Below are 26,524 nucleotides of genomic sequence, written 5' to 3'. Positions count from 1 at the left end.
TAAAGTACACCTTTAAAGGAAGGAATTTTAGTAACTAGATATAGATTTCTGAATTAATGATGAAACTTCTAGAATTGGTCAAATAAAAAACAAGTTTTGTTTTATTAATCTTTATATAATGAATGGATTTCTGAAAGAAATAAATACGGTCAATTAGATGAGAAAGTGAGATCCATTATGGGGATACCTCAGCAGACGCATAAGTAGATATAAAGTATGTCCAAAGTAATTTAGAGGGGTTAGTGGAAGAATACTGACAGCTGGAGAGGGAAGGAATAGTGGGATCAGAATGGCCCCCTATAGCAGGTCACACCTCCACTGCAATAACCCTGGGAGGTAACTATTATTATCATCCCCATTTTCCAGATGAGGAAACTGTAGCAGATGGTGGTTAAATGACTTGCTTAGAGTCACATAACTAATTAGTGTCAGAAACAGGGTTGGCACTCACATCTTCCTAACTCCAAAGTCAGCACTTCCAAACTCTATACCACAGTTGTTGGGGAATAGTGATGTCGGCCTGAATTATGAGTCTCCATGTGAGTAGGGTCAGAGGGATGAACCTAAGAGAGACTATAGTTAGAAAGTACAAGTTCTTTTAACTAGGTTAAAGAAGTGATTGAAATGTTTTCCCCATTTATTTCTATTATCTCTACAAAATTATTCCTACATGAAAAATGTTCCCTAAAACATAATAAAAATCATATTTGAAGAATCTGAACTGTCATCTTTAGAATAATTTTATTTCTATTAGTACATTTAATTGAATTTTCATAGCTTTTGTAGGAATATTAATCAAATGAGCAATAAGTCCATTTAATCTAATGCAGTTAAACAATTTTTATGTATTAACAGGATCAGGTACCTCTTTGTTTAATAAGTTGCAGTTTAGGATCTTCCTCCACTAGGTTTAAAAAAAAATTGCTCTTTACCTAAAAAATCAGATGGTAGATTAGTTGGGGCTTGTGTTTGTGTATATTTTTGGTATCCCTTTTAATATCTAACTTAATTAAAAAACCCTCTCTTTAGTGAATAATTTTACCTTGAAGGTAAAAGCAAGTAACAAATTAGAGGATTTGAATTTCAGTCAAACGTATCCAGCAAAGAGATTACTTAACCAATGATTTCTTTGGATATTTCAAAATTGGGTATACTTTGAATAAGTGATAGGATGAAGCATCTATGTGTAACTATAATGTTATTTCCATATAAAATTTGGTTCAATAATATAACTTCCATTATTGTTTTCTTATATTTTTAAGTTGTGTAGTTGAATGAAAAAAATGTATAATCATATTAGCACTACAATGACCACCACAGCAAACCCATAAGAAATCAATATTTGAGAAAGCTTCAAAAAATTTTTTGCCATAATTTCCTGTTTACTTTTTTTCTTCACACTGTTTCATATGCTTCTATTTGGGAGCTAGCTCATGGAGATATATAAAGTGTAAATCTCAAAGACGACATGCTTCTTTAAATAATATTATTTGTTAACTTCTTTTTAGCCTTCAATTGAATGTCATGATGCAAACTGTTTTCAGTTTTATTATTGTTTTCTTTAGGCTAAAATAGCCAGGTTGACCAAACGCTTCGGAGCAGCCAAAGAGGACCTTAAGAAAAGACAAGAAGTAAGAATTAGTATTTATAAATTAACATCGGGAACTGAATGGTGATTTTTTTTTTTTTTTTTAGAAAATGGTGGGTTTAATAGGAAAGTTTATTTTTCTAAAGATCTAAAATCACCCCTACCATCCTTTTTATCATTTATCTCACATCTGACCAAGATCATTCTCTCTTCCAGAAATTTGAACACTTTTTTGTATTTTAGTTTTCTTTTTTTGCTCTTCTTAGTAAACTTGGTACCTATTCTATAGCTTCATACTGATAACTTTAAGTCTGTTTAGTTCTTTCCTGTGGCCTTCAAATGTTTTTGCCTTTATTTAAATCAGCTGCTTTGGATTTTATTTCACTATATTATTCTCTCTGATTTTACACTTTTAGTTCTTCATTGTGCTCACTTTTCCTTCCTTCTGGATTCAATGGAATTTGTCTTTCATCATCTGTATCTTATACTAAGATTATGGTCTTTTATAAAGTTATCACAAGGCTTTGTAGCCATATCTAGAAGTCATATCTTTTTCTCTGTGGCCTTTTTACTTCATTGTGTTTTTTCTCTTTCTTTAACCTTTGGTTTAAAAGGTACTCTTCTTTCTTGGTTATTCTGCTGTCTGTCTTACTAGTCCTTTGATGTCTTTTAAAAAAAATTTCCTCTTTTTTTCCTTTATATTTGTCTTCCCTGATAGGTATGTATCCTGAAATTCTTCTATTAACAGCCTCACCTAGGAAGTTCATTTATTATCTTGGCTATTAGTAAGCAAATATTGACTGTAACATATAGTTCTTAATGTAATGTTCCATCAACAGCCTGTAATCAATTATTTCTGATCCACTGTTTTCAACTGCAAAAGTGAGCGCTTTTATATCTTTTAATTGTTTCTCATTGTACATATTCTCTTTACTTATTTCTTCTTCCTATCAGATTTTTTAAAATTGATGCCCTTTGTTTTAACAATTCATTTGTTTCTGAATATATTCTTCCCTACCCTATTCAGCAAGCCTTCCCTTCTAACAAATTATAAAAAGAAAGAAAAGTTTAGTAAAACCGAATATTGGTATACATGAGACCTGTTCTGTCTTTGGAATATGTACCTTGTAGTAGAGGAAGATCTATGAATCAAGGGATTGGACCATTTTAGTTAACTTTCTAAGCACAATTCCAAATTGCTTTCCAAAATGTTTGGACCAATTTATAGTTTATAATGGTACATTATAAATAGTACATTCATTTACTTGACTAGCCTGGTTCCTTCGATATAGATTATTTCCATCTTTTATCACTTTTGCCAACTTGCTAAGCATATGGTAAAACTTTAGAATTATACTAATTTAGTTTTCTCTATCAGTGATTTGGAGCAGTCTTACAAATGTTAATAATTTGTCTAGTCTGTGCCGTTAATCCACTTTTCTGTTTTGAAACCTATTCCCAATAGTTTTGATGATTACTGTTTTATGACATAATTTTAAATCTGAAAGTGCTAGTAATTCTTCCTTTTTTCCTACTTTAAAAAATTGTTTTCCTTGATATTCCAACTCTTTTGTTCTTCCATATGAAATTTGCTGTTATTTTCTCTAGGCCTGTAAAGTAATTCTTTGGTAGTTTGGTTTATGCAAAGGAAACAAATTATGTTGAAATATAATTATCAGCTTAAAAAAAAAACAAGTTCACAGAAACTAGGTTAAAAACCTGTTGAACTCTGTTATATGTTCAGTTATCACGTCTTCTGTATAAGTCATTTTTTTTTGCTTTCATCCCTACTACTTCTCATCACATTAACACCATCAGGAGTTCTTTCATTTAACAGGCCATTCCTTTAATGACTCAGGTATTTCAGTTATTGTTATGTAGTTCTTCCAGAGGATTACTTGACTCAAATAAATACCTATGGGAAGTAGCCAAATAAGATAATACTTGGAAGAAGGGCAACCCGTGAAGGGTTGCTAAGTGTTAATATTACTAAGCCCTCTCCATTATTATAGACTATTATTAACTATATATTAGCAGCCAGCCCAGTTGAGCTTTCTGAACAACAAAAAATCTTGACCCAAGATTTATTAAAATGTCCCTGTGTAAACATACATTCAAATCTGATTCAGTATCTGTTCAAACTTCCATACACATCTGTCTTTATGCTTTTCCTACATTGGAAAGGATTTACATAATAAGGCTTATGTTATTCAAGACTTTTCTTCCCCAAAACAGAAATGAGACCATGGAACATGAGTGTTATAGTTTAAACATTTTAATTGTTTTTATTAGGAAAACTTAAAAAAAAAATTTAAAACTGACTTACTTGACACTTTCTTCTCTCCTCCCAGTTCAAAATGGTTACATTTCTTGGTGGCCTTAGGATGATGGTGATGGCATTCCTCTTAGACCTGCAGTTGAGCAGTACAGTCTTTTTTTTTTTTCTTTAGAAAATTAGTTTTGTTTGACTACCATGGCTACTCTGTTGGCTTTAGTGCCTAAGTAAATAGAGAGTCCTTGTCCTTTTTGTACTGTGTTACTTTATGAGGTTTATGCTTGTTATACTTCTTGTGGTAAGATTTTAGGGACATTTGTTGTATTGGTGGTAGCACTGTCAGCTGAGTTATTTAGAGAAAAATATGTAAATATAAATAATCTTTCCACATATTTATATTGTCTATATTTATAGAGATTTAAATTTTTATATCATTTTTCATTAATGATTTTGGTTCCTCATTTAAATTCAGAAATTAATCAAGTGAGATATTTGTAAAGTACTTAGCACAATGCCTGGTACACATTAAGTGCTTAATAAATGCTGGTTCCCTTCCTCTTTAAGTTCATACTTTGTGCAAAGTACTGTGGTAGCTAAGTGGTACAGTGGATAGTGTACTGGGCCCCAGGTCAGGAAGACCTAAGTTCAAATCTGGCCTTAAAACAGTTACTAATATTGTGACGTAGGCAAGTCACATAACTTGTTTTGCCCTTTTCCTGAACTGTAAAATGGGGATAATAACAACTCCTACCTCCCAGGGTTGTTGTGAGGATCAAATGAGATAATATTTGTAAAGTACCTAGCATAGTGCCTGGCACATAATAGACACTATATAAATGTTTATTCCCTCCCCTGCCCCCCTCCCCCAGCCTTTTATATCTATCTGTAGGGAAGATAGAAAACCAAATAAGTCTTGGTCCCTGACTGTTTGCAACCTTTTGTCCCATTGTAGGGGGACATAATATACAAATAACTATAATTTTTTAAATGTACATGTGACCATGAAACTTTTGGAATTTCCCTTATAATGGACTGAAATTTCTTGTGCTACATTTGTTGTGTTTAAGTCTATTTTCTCTTCGATTTTAAGAAAAGGAGAATAGTTTAATTTACTCCGAACAAATATCCTGGGTTTTTTTTGAAGGATTTAGTTTTTAGTTACCCTTCATTCATTTGTAGTTGATTAATTAGTCAATAAGTATTTACTGAGTATCTTACTATATAACACAAACTGTGCCAGACTCCAGAAGGACATAGACAAAATAAAACAATTCCTCCACTCAGGGAGTTTACATTGTAATGGAGAACCCAACATTGTTTATATTGTTTTGTATATTCTTCTCTCAGGTGTGTGCATGTAAGTAAAATAAATGCTGAGTAACCTTGGAGGGGGGGAAGGCAGTAGCAGCTAGAAGGACCAAGAATGGGGTCCTGCATTAGGAGGCTTTTCAGCTGAGTTCTTTAGTGTATATAGAGTTTGTTGTTGTTGTTTCATTTGTGTCCAAGTACTCATCAACCATTTGGGGTTTTCTTGGCAAAGATACTGGAGTGGTTTGTGTGGTTTGCCAGTTCCTTCCCAAGTTCATTTTGTAGATGAAGAAACTGAAGCAAACGGAGCTAAGTGACTTGCCCAGGGTCACACAGCTAGTAAGTATCTGAGGCCAGATTTGAACTCAGGTCTTCCTGACTCCAAGCCTGTTGCTGTATCCACTGCACCACCTAGCTACCCATATAGAATATGTAAAAGGAAGTTAAATGCAAGTTATTTATGGAGGCAGGCACTGGTGGTTGGGGGAATTAGGAAAGGCTTTATGTGAAATGTGGTGTTCAATAAAATCATCATAGACTTGATAGGAACCTAAGCCTTATTTGATAGACAAGAAATCTTTTGAGTAGAAATTATCTCAATTTCTATTTATCTTTCTTTATAGATCTTAAATTTCTTAGCCTCCTTGTGATTCCCTTTCAATTTCTTTTTTTTATATTTTCTTTTCCTCTCCTGGAAGTATAACCTTGCCTATTTCTTGAAGCAGAAATAGTGTCCACTACCATGGGCATGTTTAGAATGATTTCTCTTCACATTCATGACTTTTTGCATGGTACTCAAATCTAATTCCCTTTTTTTAGCCTTTCTATACAAACCTATTGCCCTGATCTTGGTGACTTTGTAGCTTTTATTATAACAACTTTCCCCTACATCCACTTTCTAAAGCTCCTAAAAACAGATGCCCAAAAAGTCATTTGAGTACATACTTTCTATATAATACAGTGAAATGTGTTTGGAAGGAGCATAGAAAAGAAGATAGACTTACCTCTCAGAGGTCTTAATATCTAATTGTAAAGACATAACAAACAAATAAATAAAAGCATGTTAAACTAAAAACTATATGCAAGTGCTTACTTAAATACCCTAAAGTATTTTTGATTACTTTGTGTGTGTTGTTATCAACATTGATCCCGCCTCTTCACTTATTAATAGACTCTTTTCATGAAATTATTTAGCAATAAAAGAAAAAAAAAATTTCATCACTAAATATTCACCTTGATGATAAGCCTTTCCAAATTTTGCAAGACTGGGGGGATGGAGCCACAATGAAGGAGTTGAGAAGCACTCAGCCAAGCTCTCCCAACATTCCCCTCCAAACAACTTTAAAATAATGCCTCAAATCAAATTCTGGAGTCACAGAGTCAAGAAAAGATAAAAATGAGGCAGCTTGGGAGGTCAGAAAGAGACATCTGTGACATGGAGGTGGAGACTAGCCCAGAGCCCACATGGATGAACCACCTTGGTGAGATTAGATGGTGGCAACAAAAGAAACAGCAGCAGCTTCAGGAGCTCTCAAGCCAGAGATGGTAAGGGGACCTGATAACTGGTCAGAGGTTACCAGGTACTGTGTTAGCACTGGATTCAGGATCATTTGCCAAATAGTGTTTGGCAACTCCTGCCTATTTTCACTTCTTGGTCATAGTTCAAGGGCAAAGTAGAGCACTTTCAGTCAAGAGGAAGTGGAAGCCCTAAGGGACATTTTCACTTACAGCTCTAAGGGAGGAGGGGCCTTGAAGAATAGTTGTTGATTACAATCCCAAAGGATCAGAGACTCTTCCTGGTTGAGAAGAGGGAAGGAGGCAAGGGGGGCGGGGAGTACAGACTGAGAAAGCAGTGACTGAAGCCCTCCCCAGATCACACCACCTGGGAAGCACTGAAAATTTCCAAACCCCCAGAACTAGCTCTGAAAACAGTAGTGTGGAAAAAAAAAAAGCCTGAAGCTTGAGACATAGTCCCTCCCTCCCCTTTTGCTAGGAACAGAACCTAACATTAACATAAAATTCCAAATCAAGAAATAGGATAGAAAAATGAGCAAACAACAAAAAAGAACCTGACCATAAAAAGGTACTGTGGTGACAGAAAAATCAGGACATGAACTCAGAAGATGAAGAGCCATAAGCAAAGCCTCAAATTAAGAAATGTGAATTGGACACAAGCGTAATAAGAATTCCTGGAAGAACTAAGAAATTATTTTCAAAATTATATGAGTGATAGAGGAAAAAATAGATAAAAAAGAAAGGAAAGGAATGAAATAATGAAAAAAGATAATTTGGTAAAAGAGGCATAAAAAATACTGATGAACCTTAAAAAATAGAATTGTCCAAATGGAAAAAGGAGACACAGAAGCTCACTGAAGAAAAGTAGTTCCTCAAAAATTAGAACTGGGCAACTGGAAGCTATTGACTCCATGAGACATGAAGAAACAATAAAACAAAGTCAAAAGAATGAGAAAAAAAAGAAAATGTGAAATATCTCATTGGAAAAACAGCTGACCTAAAACAAAGATTGAGGAGAAATAAATTAAGAATTATTGGATTACCTGAAAGCCATGATCAAAGAAAGAGCGTAAATGTCATATTTCAAGAAATTCTTGTGGGAAACTTCCTCAATATCTGAGAATCAGAGGATAGAATAGAAATGGAAAAAATCCACCATTCACCATGTGAAAGAGATCCCCAGAATGAAATTCCCGGGAATATTCTAGCCAAATTTCAGAGCTCCCAGATCTTCAAGCAGCCAGAAAGAAACCATTAAATACCATGAAGTCACAGTCAGAATCACGCAAGATTTAGCCACTACCACATTAAAGAAGTGGAAGGCTTTGAATATATTCTGGAAGGCAAAAGATCTAGGATTGCAACCAAGAACAATCTACTTGGCAAAATTGATTATAATCTTTCAAGTGAAAAATGGGTATTTAATGAAATAGAAGACTTTTCAAGCATTCCTGATGAAAAGACCAGACCTGAATAGAAAATTTGACTTTCAAATATAAGACTTGAGAAACATAAAAAAGTAAACATGAAAGAGAAATCATAAGGGACTGAACAAGGTTAAACTGTTTACTTTTCTATATGGAAAAATACCTGTATCTTCTAAAATTTTTATTATTAAGGTAGTTAGAAAGATTCTACATAGAATGAGGATGTGGCAGTGAGTCAATTATGTTAGAGTGATGTTAAAAAAAAAAAAAGAAAAACCAAAACTGGATAGGCAAGATAGAAAAGTCCTCTAGGAGAAGGGGAAGGGAAAGGAAGAATGGGTTACAGTAGAAGGGAAAATGGTAGGAGCACTTAAACCTTACATCTAAATTGATTCAAAAAGGGAAAATATATATAAATATTCAATATATATAAATATTCACTTAGTAATAAAATTTATCTTAACCCAACAGAGAGGTAAGCAGGGAAGAGGGGATAAGAAAAGGCAAGGATGGGGAGCTTGATAAAAGGGAGGGGAGATAAAAGAAGAGAGTGGTCCGAAACAAAACAGACTTTAGAGGAGGGACAAGATAAAAAGACAGAAAGATAAACAGAAGAAAACATGATGGAGAGAAATAAACAGTTAATAAGCATAACTGTGAAGGGGATGAACTCACCCATAAAATGGAAGTGGATAGCAGAATGAATAGAAATCAAAATCTAACACTGTGTTATTTACAAGAAAGACTTGAAACAGAGAAATACTTACAGAGTTAAAGTAAGGGGCTGGGACAGAATCTATTAGGCTTCAGAGGAAATAAAAAAGGCAGGGGTGGCAATCATGATCTCACACAAAGAAAAAGCAAAAATAGACCTAATTAAAAGAGACAATTAGGGAAACTATATCTTGCTAAAAGGAACCATAGAGGGGGTAGCTAGGTGGTGCAGTGGATAGAGCACTGGTCCTGGATTCATGAGGACCTGAGTTCAAATCTGGCCTCATAACACTAACTAGCTGTGTGACCCTGGGCAAGTCACTTAACCCTCATTGGCCCCCCTGAAAATAAAAATAAATAAAAGGAACCATAGACAATGAAGTAATATCAGTACTAAACATATGTGCACCAAGTATCATAGCATCCAAATTCTTAAAGGAAAAGATAAATTGTAGGAGAAAACATACAGTAAAACTATACTAGTGGGAGGGACCTCAACTTTCCTCTCAAAGAGCTAGATAAATCTAACTATAAAATAAAAAATTCAAGAAGATGAATAGAGTATTAGAAAAGTAAGATATGATAGACCTGTAGGTGGCACCTTTACAAAAATTGACCATACATTAAGGAATAAAAACCTTAAAACAATCAAATGCAGAAAAGCAGAAATATTAAATATACTCTTTTCAGACCATAATGCAATAAAAATTACATTTAATAAATAGCTGTAGAGGCATAGATTAAACATTAATTGGAAACTAAATAATCTAATCCTAAAGAATAAGTGAACCAAAGAACAAATCATAGAAACAATAATTTTATTAAAGACAATGACACCAATGAGACAACATTCTAAAATTTGTGGGATGTAGCCGAAACTGTACTGAGGGGAGAATTTATGTCTCTAAATTTGTGATCTAAATTTATCTCTAAATATGTCATCAATAAAAAAGAAAAAGCAGAACAGTGAATAGGACATGCAACTAAAAATACCAGAAAAAAGAACAATTTTTAAAAATCCAACTAAACACCAAAATTGGAAATCCTGAAAGTCAAGGAGAAATTAATAAAATTTTTAAAACATTAATAAAACCAGATGCTAGTTCAGTGAAAAAATAAACGAAATAGATGAACTGTTAGTTAATTTGGTTAATAAAAGAGGCAGATTGCTGTTATCAAAAATGAAAAGTGTGAATACCATCAATGAAGGTGAAATTAAAGCAATTTTTAGAAGTTGTTTTCAATTATATGCCAATAAAATTGACAATTTAAGCGAAATGGGTGGATATTTACAAATACATAAACTGTCCAGATTAGCTGAAAAAGAAATAGAATCCTTAACCCTATCTTAGAAAAAGAAGTTGTTATACAAGCCATTAATGAGCTCCCCAAGAATAAATCCGGGACCAGAGGAATTCACAAGTGAATTCTAGCAAACATTTAAGAAGCAATTAAACCTAATACTATAAAAACTAATTGAAAAAATAGGTAAGGAAGGAGTCCTGCCAAATTCCCTTTATGACACAAATATGATTTGGATACTTAAGCAAAGAAGAGCATAAACAGAAAAAGAAAACTTAAATACCAATTTCCTTATTGAATATATCAATGCAAAAATTTTAAGTGAAGTACTAGCAAGGAAATTGCAGAATATATCCCAAAAATCATATACAATGACTAGTGGGGTTTATACCAGGAATGCAGGGCTGGTTCAGTATTAGGAAAACTGTCAGCATAATTGACCATATCAATAACAACAAAATTCATATGATTATATCAATAGATGAAGAAAAAGTCTTTGACAAAATGTAACATCCATTCATATTAAAAACACTAGGAAGTATAGGAATTGATGCAGCATTTCTTAAAATGATAAATAATATGTGTGTCAAACCAAGAGCAAGCATTATCTTTAACAGGGATAAACTTGAAGCCTTTCCAGTAAGATCAGGGGTGAATTAAGGATGTCCATTATCACTACTGTTATTCTGTATTGTACTAGAAATGCTAACTAAAGAAAAAGAAATTGAGGGAATAAAAGTTGTTAATGAAGAAACAAAACTATCACTCTTAGCAGGTAATATGATGGTGTACTTAAAGAACCCTAGAAAATCAATTTTAAAACTAGTTGAAACAATTAGCAACTTCAGCAAAGTTTCGGGATAGAAACACATAAATCATCAGTGTTTCTATATACTACCAACAAAACCCAGCAGAAAGAGATGGAAAGAGAAACTCCATTTCCAAACTGCCAACAGTATAAAATACTTGGGAGTCTACTTACCAAGACAAACTCAGAGATTATATGACACAGTTTCAAAACACTTTTCACACAAATACAGATCTAAACAATTGGAAAAATAGTAATTACTCATGGGTAGGCCAAGCCAGTAATATAAAAAAGACAGTGCTTAATTTATTCAGTGCCATCCCAATTAAATTACCAAATAATTATAAAGCTAGAAAAAATAGTAACAGTATTCTTCTGGAAGAAAAATAGGTCAAGAATATTAAGAGAATTAATATTATTTTTACATTGTCTAGCAGTTCCAGATTTAAAACTGTATTACAAATAGTAATCATGAAAACAGCCTATTATTGGCTAAGAAATGGAGTGGTAGATCAGTGGAATAGATTAGGTACACAGTAGTAAAATCTTGTTGTTGTAGTTATTTAGTAGTTCAATTGTTTTTGACTCTTTATGTCCCCATGGACCATAGCACACCAATATTGTCCATGAGATTTTCTTGGCAGAGATGCTGAAAAGGTATGCCATTTCCTTCTTCAGTGGATTAAGGCAAACAGAGGTTAAGTGACAGCTAGTAAGTACATTAAAACAGCTAGTAAATTTGAACTGAATTTGAACTCAGGACTTCTGAGTCTAGGCCCAGAGCTCTTATCCACTGAGCCACCCAACTGCCTCCACAATATAATCTCACGCAGCTACCAATGTAATTCAGGCACTTAGCTTTCTGGCGTAGGCTGTTACAGTTGCTCCATAATTGGTTTCCCTGCCTCAGGTTCTTTCTTCCATTCTCTAACCTGTCCTTCCTCTAAAGTCCGGATCTAACCCTGTCATTCCATTGTTCAAGAAACTCCAGTGACAACCTTTTAACTCAAGAACCAAAGACAAACTTCTGTTTGGCATTTAAAATGCTTCACAAAATGGTTCCAGTGTGTTCTTTCACACACTGTCTAATCCAAGCAAACTTGTTGCCTTTTTTTTTTTTAAATACCACAATATTATCTCTCTTATCTCTTTACCTTTCCAAAGGCTGTCCCCTAATCCTGGAATGCAATCCCCACTCACTTTCGTCTCTTTAGAATACCTAGCTTCCTTCAAACATAGCTCAAACATTGCCGCCTTCATGAAGTTTTTCCTGTTCTCTCAAGCTGCTATTACACTCTTCTCCACGTTACCTTGCATTTGTTTTGTTTGTATTCTGCTTATACTCATGTGTATTTTGTCTCTTCAGATTAAAATATAAGCTCCTTAAATGTAGGGACTGTTTTATTTTTATCTTTTTTATTTCTAGAACCTGGAACACAAAAGCTGTAGGATATTGTGATAGTTCATGTTGATTTCTTTTCCGTGTTCCATTTCCTGTTTTTCAACATCACTAGCTTATTTGGAGGTGTTGTAATTTCATGCTTTATCTTCTTCTTTATCTTTCTATGTGTTTTTTGTTCAACAACCCAAATTTACTTCTATAACATATGTCTTCCTATTATGATGTTCCAAACATGACTCATAGCCTATTCTTTCTCAGTGATTCATTTGAATGTACATACTTGTATAAGAGTTCTATTTTATTTTGCTTATTGCCTATGATATAATAATATTTTTGTAAACATTTGAGGCTATGGGTTTTCTTACTGTCCCTTCCCCATTTGATATTTTCTTCTGATAAGTTCTGGGTTTCTACTGTTCTTCCTGTTTCAAATCTGCCACTCTTTGTAATATTTGGCTTAGGTGTTAGGTATCTCAGTAATTTTCCTCCTCCAGTTTCAGTTTAAAACATTTGTAATTAGTTTACAGGTCTACTTTCCCCTTAAAATATACATACACATTTACATACATATGTATTTATGTATAGGCTTTTTTTTTTAGGTGTGTTATAAACCTCAAAGTACCATTTTCAGAGACCATCTTCTTAAGTAGCGATTAACTTCACAGATCTACCCTGATAGCAATTATTTTTAGCCTCATTTTGGAACTTTTTTCTTCTCTCCCTCTCCCCTTCACCTCCATGATAATTAGGCATAGGTGGTGGTTGTCTGATTTGCTAAGTCTGGAGGTTCCCTTTCACATCCAAGATACATATCATGATGAAATCTCCCCATTTTAGCAGAGTGTTACAGAGTCTCAGCAGTAGAGGGGACTTCAAAGACTTTCCATTCTAACCTATGCCTTTTCAGGAAATTATTCTACGGCATCTCCAACAAGAAGTCATCTAACCTTTATCTAAAAACCTCCATTGAAGTGGGGAACCTACTGCATCTTGAGGCAAACTATTCCACTTTTAGATAGCTAAAATTGTTAGGAAGTTTTCCCTTCTATCTATTTTAATTAAATCTGCCTCTCTGCAACTTATGGTTTCTGCTATTGCTCAGTTATACCATTAGGCCAAAGCAGATAGAGAGTAATCTTCCTTTTACGTGATAGCCCTTCAAATACTTGAAGATAACTATCATTCTTTATTTGGACTTGAAAATTGGGAAAGTCAAATTGACTCTATTTTGTTATTGGTTTGATTCTGTATCACTGTTGACATTTTTGTAACTGCCTACATTATGTTTCATTTGTCTTGGAGTTGTTTGGAAACTCAGCATTTTTATAAGTCACTTATTGTCTCCAAGTGAAGTTTGGAAGTTCAGTTCTCCTGCTAATCTCTGTTCTATTTTTGCCTCAAAGAAATCTCATGCTTGAAAAATGCACGTAGACACCAGGGAGTCTGGTCTGTTGTCCAGGATAGTCTGGTCCACTATCACTAAACTGTGCTTGTGGTAGATTCCAACAGTGAACATTTCTTAGTGACAGGATTGAAGGAGGGCTTTTGTTGCTAGCCCCTCCTTCTCAAATTTCCAGCCAGTCATTTTGTTCCTCATGCCTTCATTGATGCTGCAGACTTTGTGACCAATCATACTGTTTTATCTGTGATGCTGTCTTCTATACTGGGTGCTCTTTTCTTTTATGTATAAAAGAGAATTGTCTCTCTCCTTTGGGGTCTTAACTTTTCTAAGAAGGCTGAGACCCTGTTTATTAGTGAATTTGCACTTTGTCGATAAATTGATCATGTTGAACTTTGTGCTTTGATTTCTCTCATAACAGGGTAAATGTTTACCTAAGAGTGTCTTCAGCTAATTCTACGTAGCATATGATTTGTCTCCTCAATCTGGTCACTCCTTAGGGTTTTCTCATGTTTTTCATTATTTTTTCTATAATGTAGTTCCCACAACTGAATGTAAAACTCTATTTGTGGTCTGATGGAGGCAGAGAACAAAGTGTAGGACAAGACAAACTGGTTTAGCCTTGCTTTCCCTGTCTTGTGCTCATGTGGTTTATTTTTAGCATCCACATGTTGGATATATTTCTGTTATCTTAATTCAGTTTGGCTTATTGTTCTAGCATAGAAAAATCTTTGGGGATCCTGACACTCATATCCAGTGTGTTAGTTATCCCTCCCAGCTTCATTCCATCTGCCAGTTAGGTAAGCATGCTTGTCAAGGCTTCATTCAAATCACTGATAAAAATATTGAACATTTTTATCAATCAAAGAACAAAGACAGATCCCTTAGATCCTTCAGAGTACAACCTCCATTTTGATTTTGACTAATTATTTACCTCTCTTTGGTTCTAGCCAGTTAATCATTTTTGAATTTACCTAATTGTACTAACATTTCTTCTATCTCATCCTAATACTAGCCTTTTGTACTGTGCCCCCTTTTTTATTATTCATCTTCCACTATTTGTTCTTGCTCCCATGTTCTTTTCATGTTGTTTTGAAATTTAAGTTGTTCAGTGAGTTCACTTAATGCATCCAAATTAATCAGCTTTGGCTTTTCTCCCTCCTTTCTCTCCCTGGAATAATTTGTGTTTATTTCATCAGAAATTTATTCTTCAGACCTTTCAGGCCATGGGAACTGCCCATCTTTTCTACGAACGCTTTGATGTCAGCTAAATGTGGGGTCTCCCTGACTATATGCATGTTTTGCCCATCACAGATTTTAATATGGGGCTAGTAAGTTCTTCCTTAGGTTCCCTTCATTTTTTTACTTTAGTAACTGATTCTTCTTATACATTCAGAATCAGGTCCTGAAGTGTAGTACTCACCTTGCCTTTTCCCTCATCTTCCTTTAGATTGGAATTATTAAAGCCAATCGAGAATTTTTCATGTCCTTCTTTTGGCAAAGTGAAAGCTTTAATGGATGTCTGGAAATTTGAAGTTACCAGTAATTATGATATAATTTTTCTGTGCCAGGTTTGTAATCTGGTCTGTAAACTCCTTCACTTTTTTACTCCATTTGTTCAGCTGATCTGTAGTATACTTAAAAGGAAATACTACTTTTGTTTTTCTTTCCTCCAAATGCTGACCACTCTTCTTATTTGTGGATTCCTTCACATGTGTTAAATATTCTTAAACAATGATTTACTACCTCTAACTGTTAATATCTGTTTTCATTTTTTTATGTGATATTTGCTTCTGTAGCCATATTCTAGTGCTGAGTTCCGTTGATCTCACCAAATCTCAGTGATACATGTGTTGTACTTGTTTTCTTTGATTATTCTTAATTTACTCATATTTTGTACGTCTGTGCAAAGAAATTTATGGTCATGGACTTTATTTTTCTATTTATTCTTGGATATATCTTTGTGAATTAATGGTCTTCTCTACTTCTTTTAATGTACTTATTGCTCTATGTGCTGTTCAGTTCGGTGGATACATTTAGGCAGTTTCCCCCTCCATACCATTTTTAGTTTAAAACATTTATCATGTTTTCCACACATGAGATAACTTTATCTTTATCAGGTAATAGGTATATTCCCTAACTGGTCTTGAAGCCATAATTTAAGCCATCATCCAGAAATCCAAATACTTTTCTTTGGAGCCTCTTCTTTTGACAAGAATGATGAAAACAGCACTTATGCCACTAAAATTTGCTATCTGATGCCCAGAATTTCACAGTGTATAGCAACGTTTTCCAAATGCTAGTTAGTTAGTTAGTAGTTGTCTGGTTTGTCAGATATTGTCATTGTCATTGTCAGATCATGTCTTAGATACATAGCCTGGGAAGACAGCAGACTTAAGTGTCTCAACCATAAAGTCTTGACAGCCAGTACTTGTCTCTTCTTTTTCTCCCTAGTACTTCATGACTTTCTCCTTTTATTGCTTGTTGCTTTGAAACGTCATGCCCTTGAATATAAGCAGCTCTTTTCTACTTAGATACACCTTCTATGGGAATAGTGATATACCTTTTTTATAGCTCTTAAGTAGATATGAAGCAACTAAGAGTTAATCAAATCTCATCTCCTTTATCCGCTGTGCTGAATTATGACAAATAATAATCAGAATCAGCACCCTCAGACATGAATCTTAATAGCATTGGGTGTCATCTTGTCTGACTTACCATTCAGTTTAGTTGTTGCCTTTATGGTATACCTAGCAGGTGGTTAAAGAATCAAGTCATTTTTATTTATTATTAGAGCTATAAAAGGTACCTCATTTTTAAAAAAATTTTTTTTTTTTTATTTTTAGGCAGTTGGGGTTAAGAGACTTGCCCAGAGTCACACAGCTAGTAAGTGTCAAGTGTTTGGTCCGAGGCCGGATTTGAACTCAGGTCCTCCTGACTCCAGAGCCGGTGCTCTATCCACTGCGCCACCTAGCTGCCCCATGAAGGTACCTTGTCTTGAATAAGATGGATTTTAGTTTCCTGTCAAAGCCTTCATTTAAGTTGAAACTGACCTTAGGTGTCTAGGAGAGCATCTTGTGTAGAAATTTAGTTTCCATCTACATTTTACCTGTTCTTTTCTCTTCTCTTGTCTCACATATAGCTGTTATACTTCAGATTTCTTCTACTTGCTATTTTCACTTTGCTGTTTCAGCATCTTCTAATTGTTTCATAGTGTCTCGATTTCACTTGTTTAATTTCACAATACTCCCCTTCAAAGCTCTGCATTGTATGTATCTTATTTCTTTTTAAAATAAAATTATTTAGACTTCATTTTGGGAATTTTTACAGAATTTCAGGATAACCCCTTGGGGTGATTGGAAACATAATGGAATTTTTTACCTAGATCCTGAATTGTTTTTGATGGAGTAAAAATAAAATCAAATTGAAATTAGTATATAAAGAAACATGTTGACAACATATCTGAAATTCTTGTTTGTTATATTTATCGTGTGAGACATAAAACCTTTTATAATTTCATATTTTTCTTTTCAGAATCCACCAAATCCACCCGTGTCACCAGGGAAGTCATCTGCAAATGAAGTTGTCAGCATTAATACTTTAACGTATAGGTGAGAACTAAAAGCATTATACATAATATTCACATTTTCAGGGAAGCCAGTTTGGATAGGGAAAAAATGAAACTTAATCACATATATATGCTGAATTAATCTTTTACGTTTTCTCTATTTTCTGTTTCTTTCCTGCTAAAATTTAATATTTGAATTTAAAATAATTTTCCCCTAAAAATTATTGTAAAAAAAATTTGTGGTAAAGGAGTATTATTTTAAGTAGTTTAGAAATGATTGGGAAAACTTTTTGGTAGATTATGTTTTTCTAAGCTTCCTAATCTTTGCCTTCACATTGAAACAGTCAATAAAAAAAATGATCATCCTGCAACTTTTTTGGCCACATTATTTGGAATTATTTAATATCTCCTTGCTCTTCTACTTTTCTGCCTCAATGTATCCTGTCTTTACTTCAAAACCAAGTTTTTGCAGCCTTTTGATACTTTTCCCTTTTTATTTATTATTGTTTCTCTCTGTTCTATGTGTACCTTTTGGGAATGTTGATGTTAACATTTATTCTGCAGAAATGCTGGCACAGTGAGACAGATGCTGGAGTCTAAGAGAAACATAGGAGAAAGCACACCATCACCTTTTCAAGCCCCTGTCAATACAGGTAACAAAGCTCCCCTCACCAAGATAAAAATGAATTTTAATGAGTTTTAGGATTTATATTTTTGCCTTTTTCTTTTCAAGCATTTGCAAGCGGGAATGAAAATGAAAAGAAATATGAGTACATTTGCCTATATTAGAGCACCAAATACAATTATATCGTATTGGCAGCAGTACTGTAAGGCAGTCATCTTAAAATTTTAGATGAGTAAATCACAGAGTGGATATCATTTTGTCTTAGTTTTATGTTGTAGATAAATGTCTAAATGTTGTACTTATGTGCTGAGTACCTTGGCATCAAAAATTCCAAGCATTTGAATGGAATGTATAATAGCTAAGAAGTATAGAAATCAAAGAAACTACTGAACTCCAGTAATACTCTGATTCTTTTGCTTTGCTTTGGGTTTTGGTCCCATTTTCCTCTCCACACCCATTTCATTTCATCTGCCACATTCATGTTAATCTGCATTCATTCTTTTTGGTCCAAGTTATTCTAGTTAGGATTGGACTAATTAGGTTAGGCATTCATTAACTATCTCTCTTAGCTAACTCAGGAAAAATTTGTTGCAAGGAATAAAATATTCCCTAATAATAAAATTTATGATATTCAAATAGTTTTTACTATGACCTCATCATATTGGTTAATGGTGATAATAATCTTTGAAATGAATTTCTTATTTTAGTGGCTTTTGAATTTTATCTTAGTTCCTCATTGTTTATTTTTGCTAATAGATTGCTCAGAAGTTAATTAGGTCTTGGCATTGTGTCCAACAGAACAGGCTTTTATTAGTCACATAACATTTCTCTGAACATTAATTTTCATTTTCAAGCTCTCTTTGTACTAATGAATGCAATATAATTTTCTTCCAAAATTATTCTGTATGCTCAGTTGTTTTAAATCTAGATGTGGTTTATAAAAGTTTTTATGCTATCTGCAAATTAACCTAATATTTGAAGGTTTGCATTACTTTAACCCAGTTGATAATTAAAAATGAAAGTGGCTCACTGAAATTCATAATAATCTTCTCTCTATTTATAGTATCTTCATCCAGCCTTACCACCCCTCAGACAGTGGTCAGTGGTCAACCTAAATCTCAAACTCCAGTAACCTCTGGTTCCTTGACGGCATCAGTTCTTCCTGCACCAACTACGGCTCCAGTAGTTGCTTCTACCCAGGTGTCCAGTGGAAATTCGCAACCCACAATATCTTTACAGTCTTTGCCGGTGATCTTACATGTACCTGTTGCAGTATCTTCCCAGCCTCAGCTCCTACAAGGCCACACAGGGACTTTGGTCACTAATCAACAGCCTGGCAATGTTGAATTTATTTCTGTGCAAAGTCAGTCTACGGTTAGTGGTCTTACCAAAAATCCAGCGCCCTTGCCATCAACAAACCCCATTAAACCAAATAACAACCCATCTGTACCCAGTCCTAGTATTCAGAGGAACTCTCCGGCCAGTGCTGCATCATTAGGAACAACACTTGCAGTACAGGCTGTTTCAGCAGCACACCCTATTGCACAAGCCACAAGGACTTCTTTACCTGCAGTAGGTACTTCAGGACTGTATAATCCAGCCAGCAATCGAAGTTCCATACAGATGAAAATTCCACTTGCTGCATTTGGTACTACTTCTGCTGCTGAGCCTAGCAGTACTGCAGTTCCATCTAGAGTTGGTAAGTTATCATGGGATTTAGTGTTAGTGGTGGCAGTCTGGAAAATAGACTTTGGAAAATAAAACTTGATGTCAGTGGCTAGAAGCTCTAGCCACTTGTATAAAGGAATAGGGTAAATAGTATTCCCTTAGAATCAGTTAATCCTTCACATCCATAAATAGGAAAAAAATGACCTGTGAGTTTTACTGGGGGTAAGGAGAGGCTAAAAATTGTATACTATGAGTTATTTTTTTTAATATACCTTCTATATCAAACAAGTTATTTTAACTTTTTTCAAAAGTTATTCTGGAACATGTATCTTGCATAAAGGAAAAAATCCTCTTAGGAGGGAGGAATAATACCAAGTCCCTACCCATGTGGATTTGAGCTTTCAAATTCCACATTCTTCATCTGTATTTCCCTTAGTATCTCCAAGAAGAAGGCTATTCTAAAACCTTATTTAGTGTTTATAGCACAATTGAGGTGTTTTGGGGGGACTGGGCCAGGGAGGAGAAGGGGAAGAAACAAGGAAATGAGCTAGTATTATCAGATTTCTTTGCAGTATAAAACCATGTTTAATAGTGTATATTTAGATATAAAAATATTTGGTTATCAAATGCTCAGAAAATAAACAACTTATGTCTGAAATCTTTAAAATCCATCTATGTATTTTTTTGCTTTAATCTTCATGTTTAGATGGTGTTTCTGACCTTAAACTGTTTTCAAAAGACAAAGATGTCAAGTGGCAGATTCCATGGTTGTAAAATTTCCCAGTTATCAAATAGATTCTAAATTAAAAGATACCTTTTGAAGATAAAATATCAAGTGTTTTATCATAATCAACTTTATTTTAATAACCATAGTGTATGTCTTGAGCATACATATGCATATGTGACCTGACCTATTCAGTAGCCTACTCCTTGGCTCCTTTTAAGCACTGATAACCATTATTTTATGGTAATAATGAATACATAAACTGGGGTAGAGCTTAATGACAGTTCAAGGTCCAAATACTAATTTAATCACAGTTTAGTTCTGTCAACCAAGACTTATCGTCAGCTCTATCAGTGCACAAAGCTAGTCAGTGTGTGCCACTCTGTGTGTGTGTATGTGACTATGATAATTTGTTATAAAAAGATATCAAAAATCTTAACCTTTGGGTTACAAGCAAAGATATTCTTGAACTTTAATTTTCAGTTGAAAAAAAAAGCTGACTTATTGTTCTATAAAGTATGTGCAGGCAAGAGTAGGAATTCTCATCTCAGGATTCAGAAGGTTCACTTTTTTGATGAAATATCCCTATCTTGTGAACCTTTTCAATACTGCCAGCATGTTTACAAATATAGTCATAAATGGGTTTGATTGGTGATGCCTGTTAATAGAGTACAAGTTGTTTAAATATACGGTAATTGTTCTATGTAAACAGATCAATATTCCAAGATATCTTTGATCTTGATGATACTTCATATATGTATGTGTATTTTTATATGTATATATACACATATATCACAGTGTGTTATTCCAAACATATGCATATGTAACACTCTAAAATGATATCTCTGAATCATCAAAGATTAAATTGTATCCGTTTAATTTTATTTTCAGGTATCTTAATGTATTTAAATATATATATGTGTATATATAGTTGTTTATATATGATTATAATTATATTATTGTTATAATATTATAATGATATATAATTAATTATATAGTATTAAATTAAATTAAAAATTCTTTTCAGTTAGTGATCCATGTATAGTGTACCTTTTAATGTTATCAAGCAGAACATTGGACCAAAAAAGACACCCTATTCTCCAACCATGTAATCATGTAGCCAAACCTCTAGTTTGATTTCTTGACATTTTTCTCAATACCAGGATATCAGGGTGAACCTTAAAGAAGAGTTGGTTGTGATATCGGCATCCAGCATTCATTAGTTGTTACTACCAAATGTGCTTTAGAATTGAGAACTATAGATCTTATTTGATCTTCACAATAACCTTGTATCCAGGTGTTGTTATCCTCATTTTACAGGTGAGGAAACTGCAACTCAAAAGAGATTAAATGACATACCCACGATCACAAATCAGAAGTTGAGCTGAGATATTTGCTGACTACCAGTATAGTAGTCTTTCTGCTATTACCATATTGCTTCATAAGTCACACCGGGGAGTTCTGATGGAAGCTCTTTAAGTGCCTATATTCCTCTGAGTTTGTTGAATTCATCTTAAGATATGCCTTAATTAATAAAAGCAAATGCTTATAGAATGTATTCTTTAATTGGGCTAATTCATTCTCAATTTAGAAATATTTTAGGAACTTACAAAAAAAAAAAAAAGGAAAATTTCTATCCTCCTTGCCAAAAGGACTGTGAATAAAGAAAGAGAAAGGTGCAGATAAAGTTGGCTTTAGTTTTAGTTTCTTCTGTTGTCTTGGTCAAACATGTTTATTTAATCATAACTGTTTTCAAGAAAGTTGAGAATATATTACCCTCTTAGTTAAGTAAAATTGCATTATTTTTTCTGGTTATTATTTTATTAATAGAGTATGGCAAAACTATCCCCCATATATCTTTAATTAACCTATGCAGTTGGTGGTCACTCTTTTCTATGTAATTTCACAAAAATTGCTTTGGGAGGAGAAGGTGGAGACAGAGTAGTGTACTTGTGATTTCACTGATTTAGGAAACTCCTTTTGGGGAAATCTCCTCTACCAATACAGATCTCTTAACTACTCCACAACTTGCTTAGAGAGTTGCCTGGCACACTTAAGGGTCATGACCCGACTAGGGTCACACAACCAATATATGACTAAGGTAGAACTTGAACCTAGGAATTATTTCAGTTACTTTCAGAAACTTAAGTAGTTGTGTATTGATTTTCTCATTATATAGTAATTAACAAACTAAATTAAAGAACCAAAATCATGACTCTGAAATATTGAGAAATGACTTATTGAGAATTCAGTTATGAATTTTGAGAAACTTAAAAGTTATTTCATACCGTAAGAAATTCATTTGATTAGCAATTTGTCATTCTTCAAATTGACTTGGATTTTATCAGCTCCATCCCAGGGGGAGTAAAATTTAATGTATTTTTTTATTAAAGAGAAATTATTTTCTGTATTGTAACTGTTGGAACATTTGTTATGTTGTGTGCAGCTCTAGTTGAAAGGAAAATTGTTTTTAATTCCTTAGAAAACCAGACCAACAAAACCACAGATGCTTCTGTGAATAAGAGACCAGCTGAGAATACACCACAGGTAGGATTATTCTTCATCATAAAATCTTAGTGAAAATCCACAGGGGTGTGATCTCAATTTTTCTCTCATAACTTTTTTAACCAACTAGTTTTCACAACTGTTCATTCAAATGCTTTCTTTTATCTCTTAATTGGTTGGCAAGAAGTATATATTCTTCTATAGTGAATGGTACTATTATAAATGTTTCCATTATAGATAGTACTTGTTTTAGTGTATTGACTAATCTCTGCTTTGATTATAGACATGAATTTTAAGAGCAGTCTGATTGGGTACCATGATGCACTGCTAAGAATTCTATCTTGATAGAGGAAAAATATCTGGTTTTTATCTTCCTTCTATAAATAATTGTTTTCTTGATATGTTGTAGCTTTTTAAAAATTATTTAGTCTTTATCAGAGTTTATCAGTTGCAACTTAAAGGGAAAGTCATTAAGAGAATAATGAGGAGCTTTTTAGCACTTTGATGAAACTCATGAGCCTTCTACTTCATTTCCTAAGTGAAAACTTGATATGGGATCCCTCTCTGTCATTCCTAGCCTTCTGCTTGTGAAGTCTTTGTATAGCATGGGGCTAGATCACATAACATTCTGAAGTTCAGATTGAGCATAGCTTGGATTGTTTTACATGTACACGTCTCCTGCTTGCACATCATAGGTCTTATCCATATTGAAAAACATCTACAAATAAAAATACAAAAATTCTTTATTATTCAAGGAAGAAATGACTGGGAGAGTGTTTGAAAAATTAGGACATCACGTATAATGACATTCAGTCTTAACCATGAGCATACTTTCTTTTATGATGTTATTTTTTTATTTACAAAATGTCATCAAGTGAACATATATTGCTTTGTATTACTGGTTTATTTCACATTTCTCTTTCTTTACTGCAGTTTATGAGTCAAAATTTTTCCACTGTCATATGACCTTCACTAAAAATTTCAACCAAAAACAAAATATACCATGACATTTTATGAATCTATTTAAATATAACATCCATAATTAGAAAAAATATATATAGATATATATTTACCAATCCTATAGTCTACTTTACATGCTGATAAAAAGGAAAGATTCGGATGAGGACAGCAAGGAGAAAGATATCAGACTTTTGAAGATTCTTGGATTATAGCTTCCTTCAAAATAAATATTGAAGTAGAAACGCAGTATAGATAAAGTATAGAACGTTTTGAAGTTATATTCAGGGATTTCAAATGACATTTTTACAAGATTAGCATGTACTTAGAATTTCATGTTCAGTGAAACAAAGAACTTAAAACATCATTCCCCATAGTATTGTTAATAAACATGCTAAATAACATTTTCAAGACTGGAAAGGAAAAAAATTAAAAATGTTTAAAACAGGGGGGCAACTAGGTGGTACAGTGGATAGAGCACTGGCCCTGAAGTCAGGAGGACCTGAGTTCAAATGCAGCCTCAGACCGTAACACTTACTAGCTGTATAACCCTGGACAGGTCCCTTAACCCCTATTGTCTCACAAAAAAAAAAATGTTTAAAACAGTAATAATAATGAAAAGCTATTTTCAGTCTCTTTGTTGTATTAAAAGTTTTAATATATTGGTTACACATAAAATGAAAAAAATTACTATTAATGTTTTTGATAATTCTTTATAACTATAAAATTTTTAAATCCATTTAACACCACCCACTTTTATTTCATATATAAGAGACTCAGAATATCATTTTCACTTGCTGCCTCACATTATTTGAATTAAAAGTAGTTCTCTTTGTGCTTTATATGTGTGGCATATTCAGTGTTACAACTTTGATCAGTTGTTTTGAAAGCCAGATTAAACAGGAAGAAATTTCATCAGAAAGAAGTGAGAGAACACGATCAATCTTAACTTCTTTTGGGGGATGTTGTCTTTGACTTGGAGGAAAAGGATGTGCCAGAAAAATTTTAGAAAAAGAAAAGACTAGCTAGGTTTATAACCTATTAAAGCAGTAGCTGATCAAAAATAGTAAATATCCTAGCTTTGAAGTAGTTCCAATAACAGTACTGAATGTACAGTGGAAATAATTAGTGTAATAAATTGATTCATGATGGTTAGAATCAGCATCGGCCTGATGAAACACACAGAATTTTGACAGTGCAAATACTGTATTGGTCAGTGCTCTGAAGATACAACATATATAGGAAAAAGGACCTATCTACCCACGGCAACTGTGTATTTGAGTAATATATTATGTAGAGTCTTAAGACTCAGTTCATAGCCTGCTTGCAATGGTCAACAAGGTTTGGTTTGATTTGAAATTGCATTTTGCTAAGTGATGGAGAGAAATTTTAAAGAACTTCTTTCCAGATTCATTTGTTGAGAGGGCAAAAATAGACATAATTATTCTGTTGTCAGAAAACCCAGCAAAGGAAGAAATTTAGAAGCTCCCCATAAAATGGGCAAAATAATTAATGTTTAATATTCTAGAGAATCCAAATTATCCAGTTTTCTCATATCGATTTTCTTTGCCTATGCTTATTCTTTCCATTTCTTTTTCTTGTCTTATTGTTACAGCAAGCATTTCTAGTACAATTTTGAATAGTAATGGTGATAATAAATATGCTTGCTTTACCCTTGATGTTATTGGAAAGGCCTTTCTAGCTTATCCCCCTTAAGAGCCATGCTGGCTCTTGGTTTTAAATAGATACTGTTTATCATTTTAAGGAACATTTTCTTTACTATGCTTTCTAGTGTTCTTAACAGTAATAGTTGTATTTTGTCAAAAGCTAGAATGAACAGTACTCAAAATAACATTTTGCTTTGTTGCTCAGCAGAGATTTATTTCAAAAAGGGAAGGCCCATACTGCAACTATTAGTTATTATATGCAAGAATCTACATTATCTTAATTAGAGAAAGATAGAATGACCTTTCTTTGGTTTCTATAAAATTAGAACATAAAATGAAGAAAGAAGAAGAGATAAAAAAGTAGAAGGAAAAGAAAGAGATAAAGACTGGATCTCCATATCTCACAGAAATACAGGGCCTTATCCCACTCTGATTGGTACAGGTTCTTTGACCTACTCCATTTCCTGTCTCAGCAGATTTGCCCCTCCTTAGGCAACCTGATGACCTCCTCCTTGAGTTTGAGAGATCCATCAGTCTTAGCTTCTCTCATGCATGAAATTATAGACACACACCGCCACACTTGACTTTTTGTAGCATATTTTCCCAGAAAATCACAAATACAATTGCAAGTCTAGAAAAGGTTGTCAGCAAAATTACACAAGAAAGCAATATTTTAAAAGTCCCTAAAACACTATTTTTCAATAAGGGTCCATTTATTCTTTGTTATAAGCATATATATAATTTGCCTTCTGAAATGTCATATTCTAAGCTTTCCACCCTTTTATTGTGGCTGATGAATCTTGTGTGATGCTCACTGTGATTTCTCAGTTCTTGAATTCTTTATTTTTGGCTACTTGAATATATAGTCTCCTTTACCTGAGAGCTCTGGATTTTGGCTATAATATTCCTGGGAGTTTTTATTTGATTGATTACTAGTGGATTCTTTCAATTCTACTTTATTCTTTGGTTCTAAGAGATGTAGGCACATTACTTTTATGATTTCACAAACATGTCTAGGCTTTTTTGTTCTTGGCTTTCAGTATTGTCTAATGATTCTTAAATAACCTCTCTT

At 33.6% G+C, this 26,524-nt stretch overlaps 1 protein-coding gene across 2 annotated transcripts in view; it reads left to right on the top strand.

Annotated features, from left to right (window-relative positions):
- ATF7IP (activating transcription factor 7 interacting protein) overlaps positions 1–26,524 on the top strand; it is a 154,479-nt gene that overhangs the window by 103,572 nt on the left and 24,383 nt on the right. For both annotated transcript variants that reach the window (XM_027856383.1, XM_027856384.1), the window contains exons 6-10: positions 1,566–1,631; positions 17,273–17,349; positions 17,871–17,959; positions 18,995–19,630; positions 22,806–22,870. In XM_027856383.1, the coding sequence (XP_027712184.1) occupies positions 1,566–1,631; positions 17,273–17,349; positions 17,871–17,959; positions 18,995–19,630; positions 22,806–22,870 (933 nt within the window). The remainder of the gene's footprint in view (positions 1–1,565; positions 1,632–17,272; positions 17,350–17,870; positions 17,960–18,994; positions 19,631–22,805; positions 22,871–26,524) is intronic.

This window comes from Vombatus ursinus, unplaced genomic scaffold (assembly GCF_900497805.2).
Source record: "Vombatus ursinus unplaced genomic scaffold, bare-nosed wombat genome assembly UNPS02011431.1, whole genome shotgun sequence".
NCBI classification, from domain to species: domain Eukaryota; kingdom Metazoa; phylum Chordata; class Mammalia; order Diprotodontia; family Vombatidae; genus Vombatus; species Vombatus ursinus.
The sequence above is the reverse complement of the archived record's forward strand: the minus strand, read 5'-3'. Positions and strand labels throughout refer to the sequence as shown.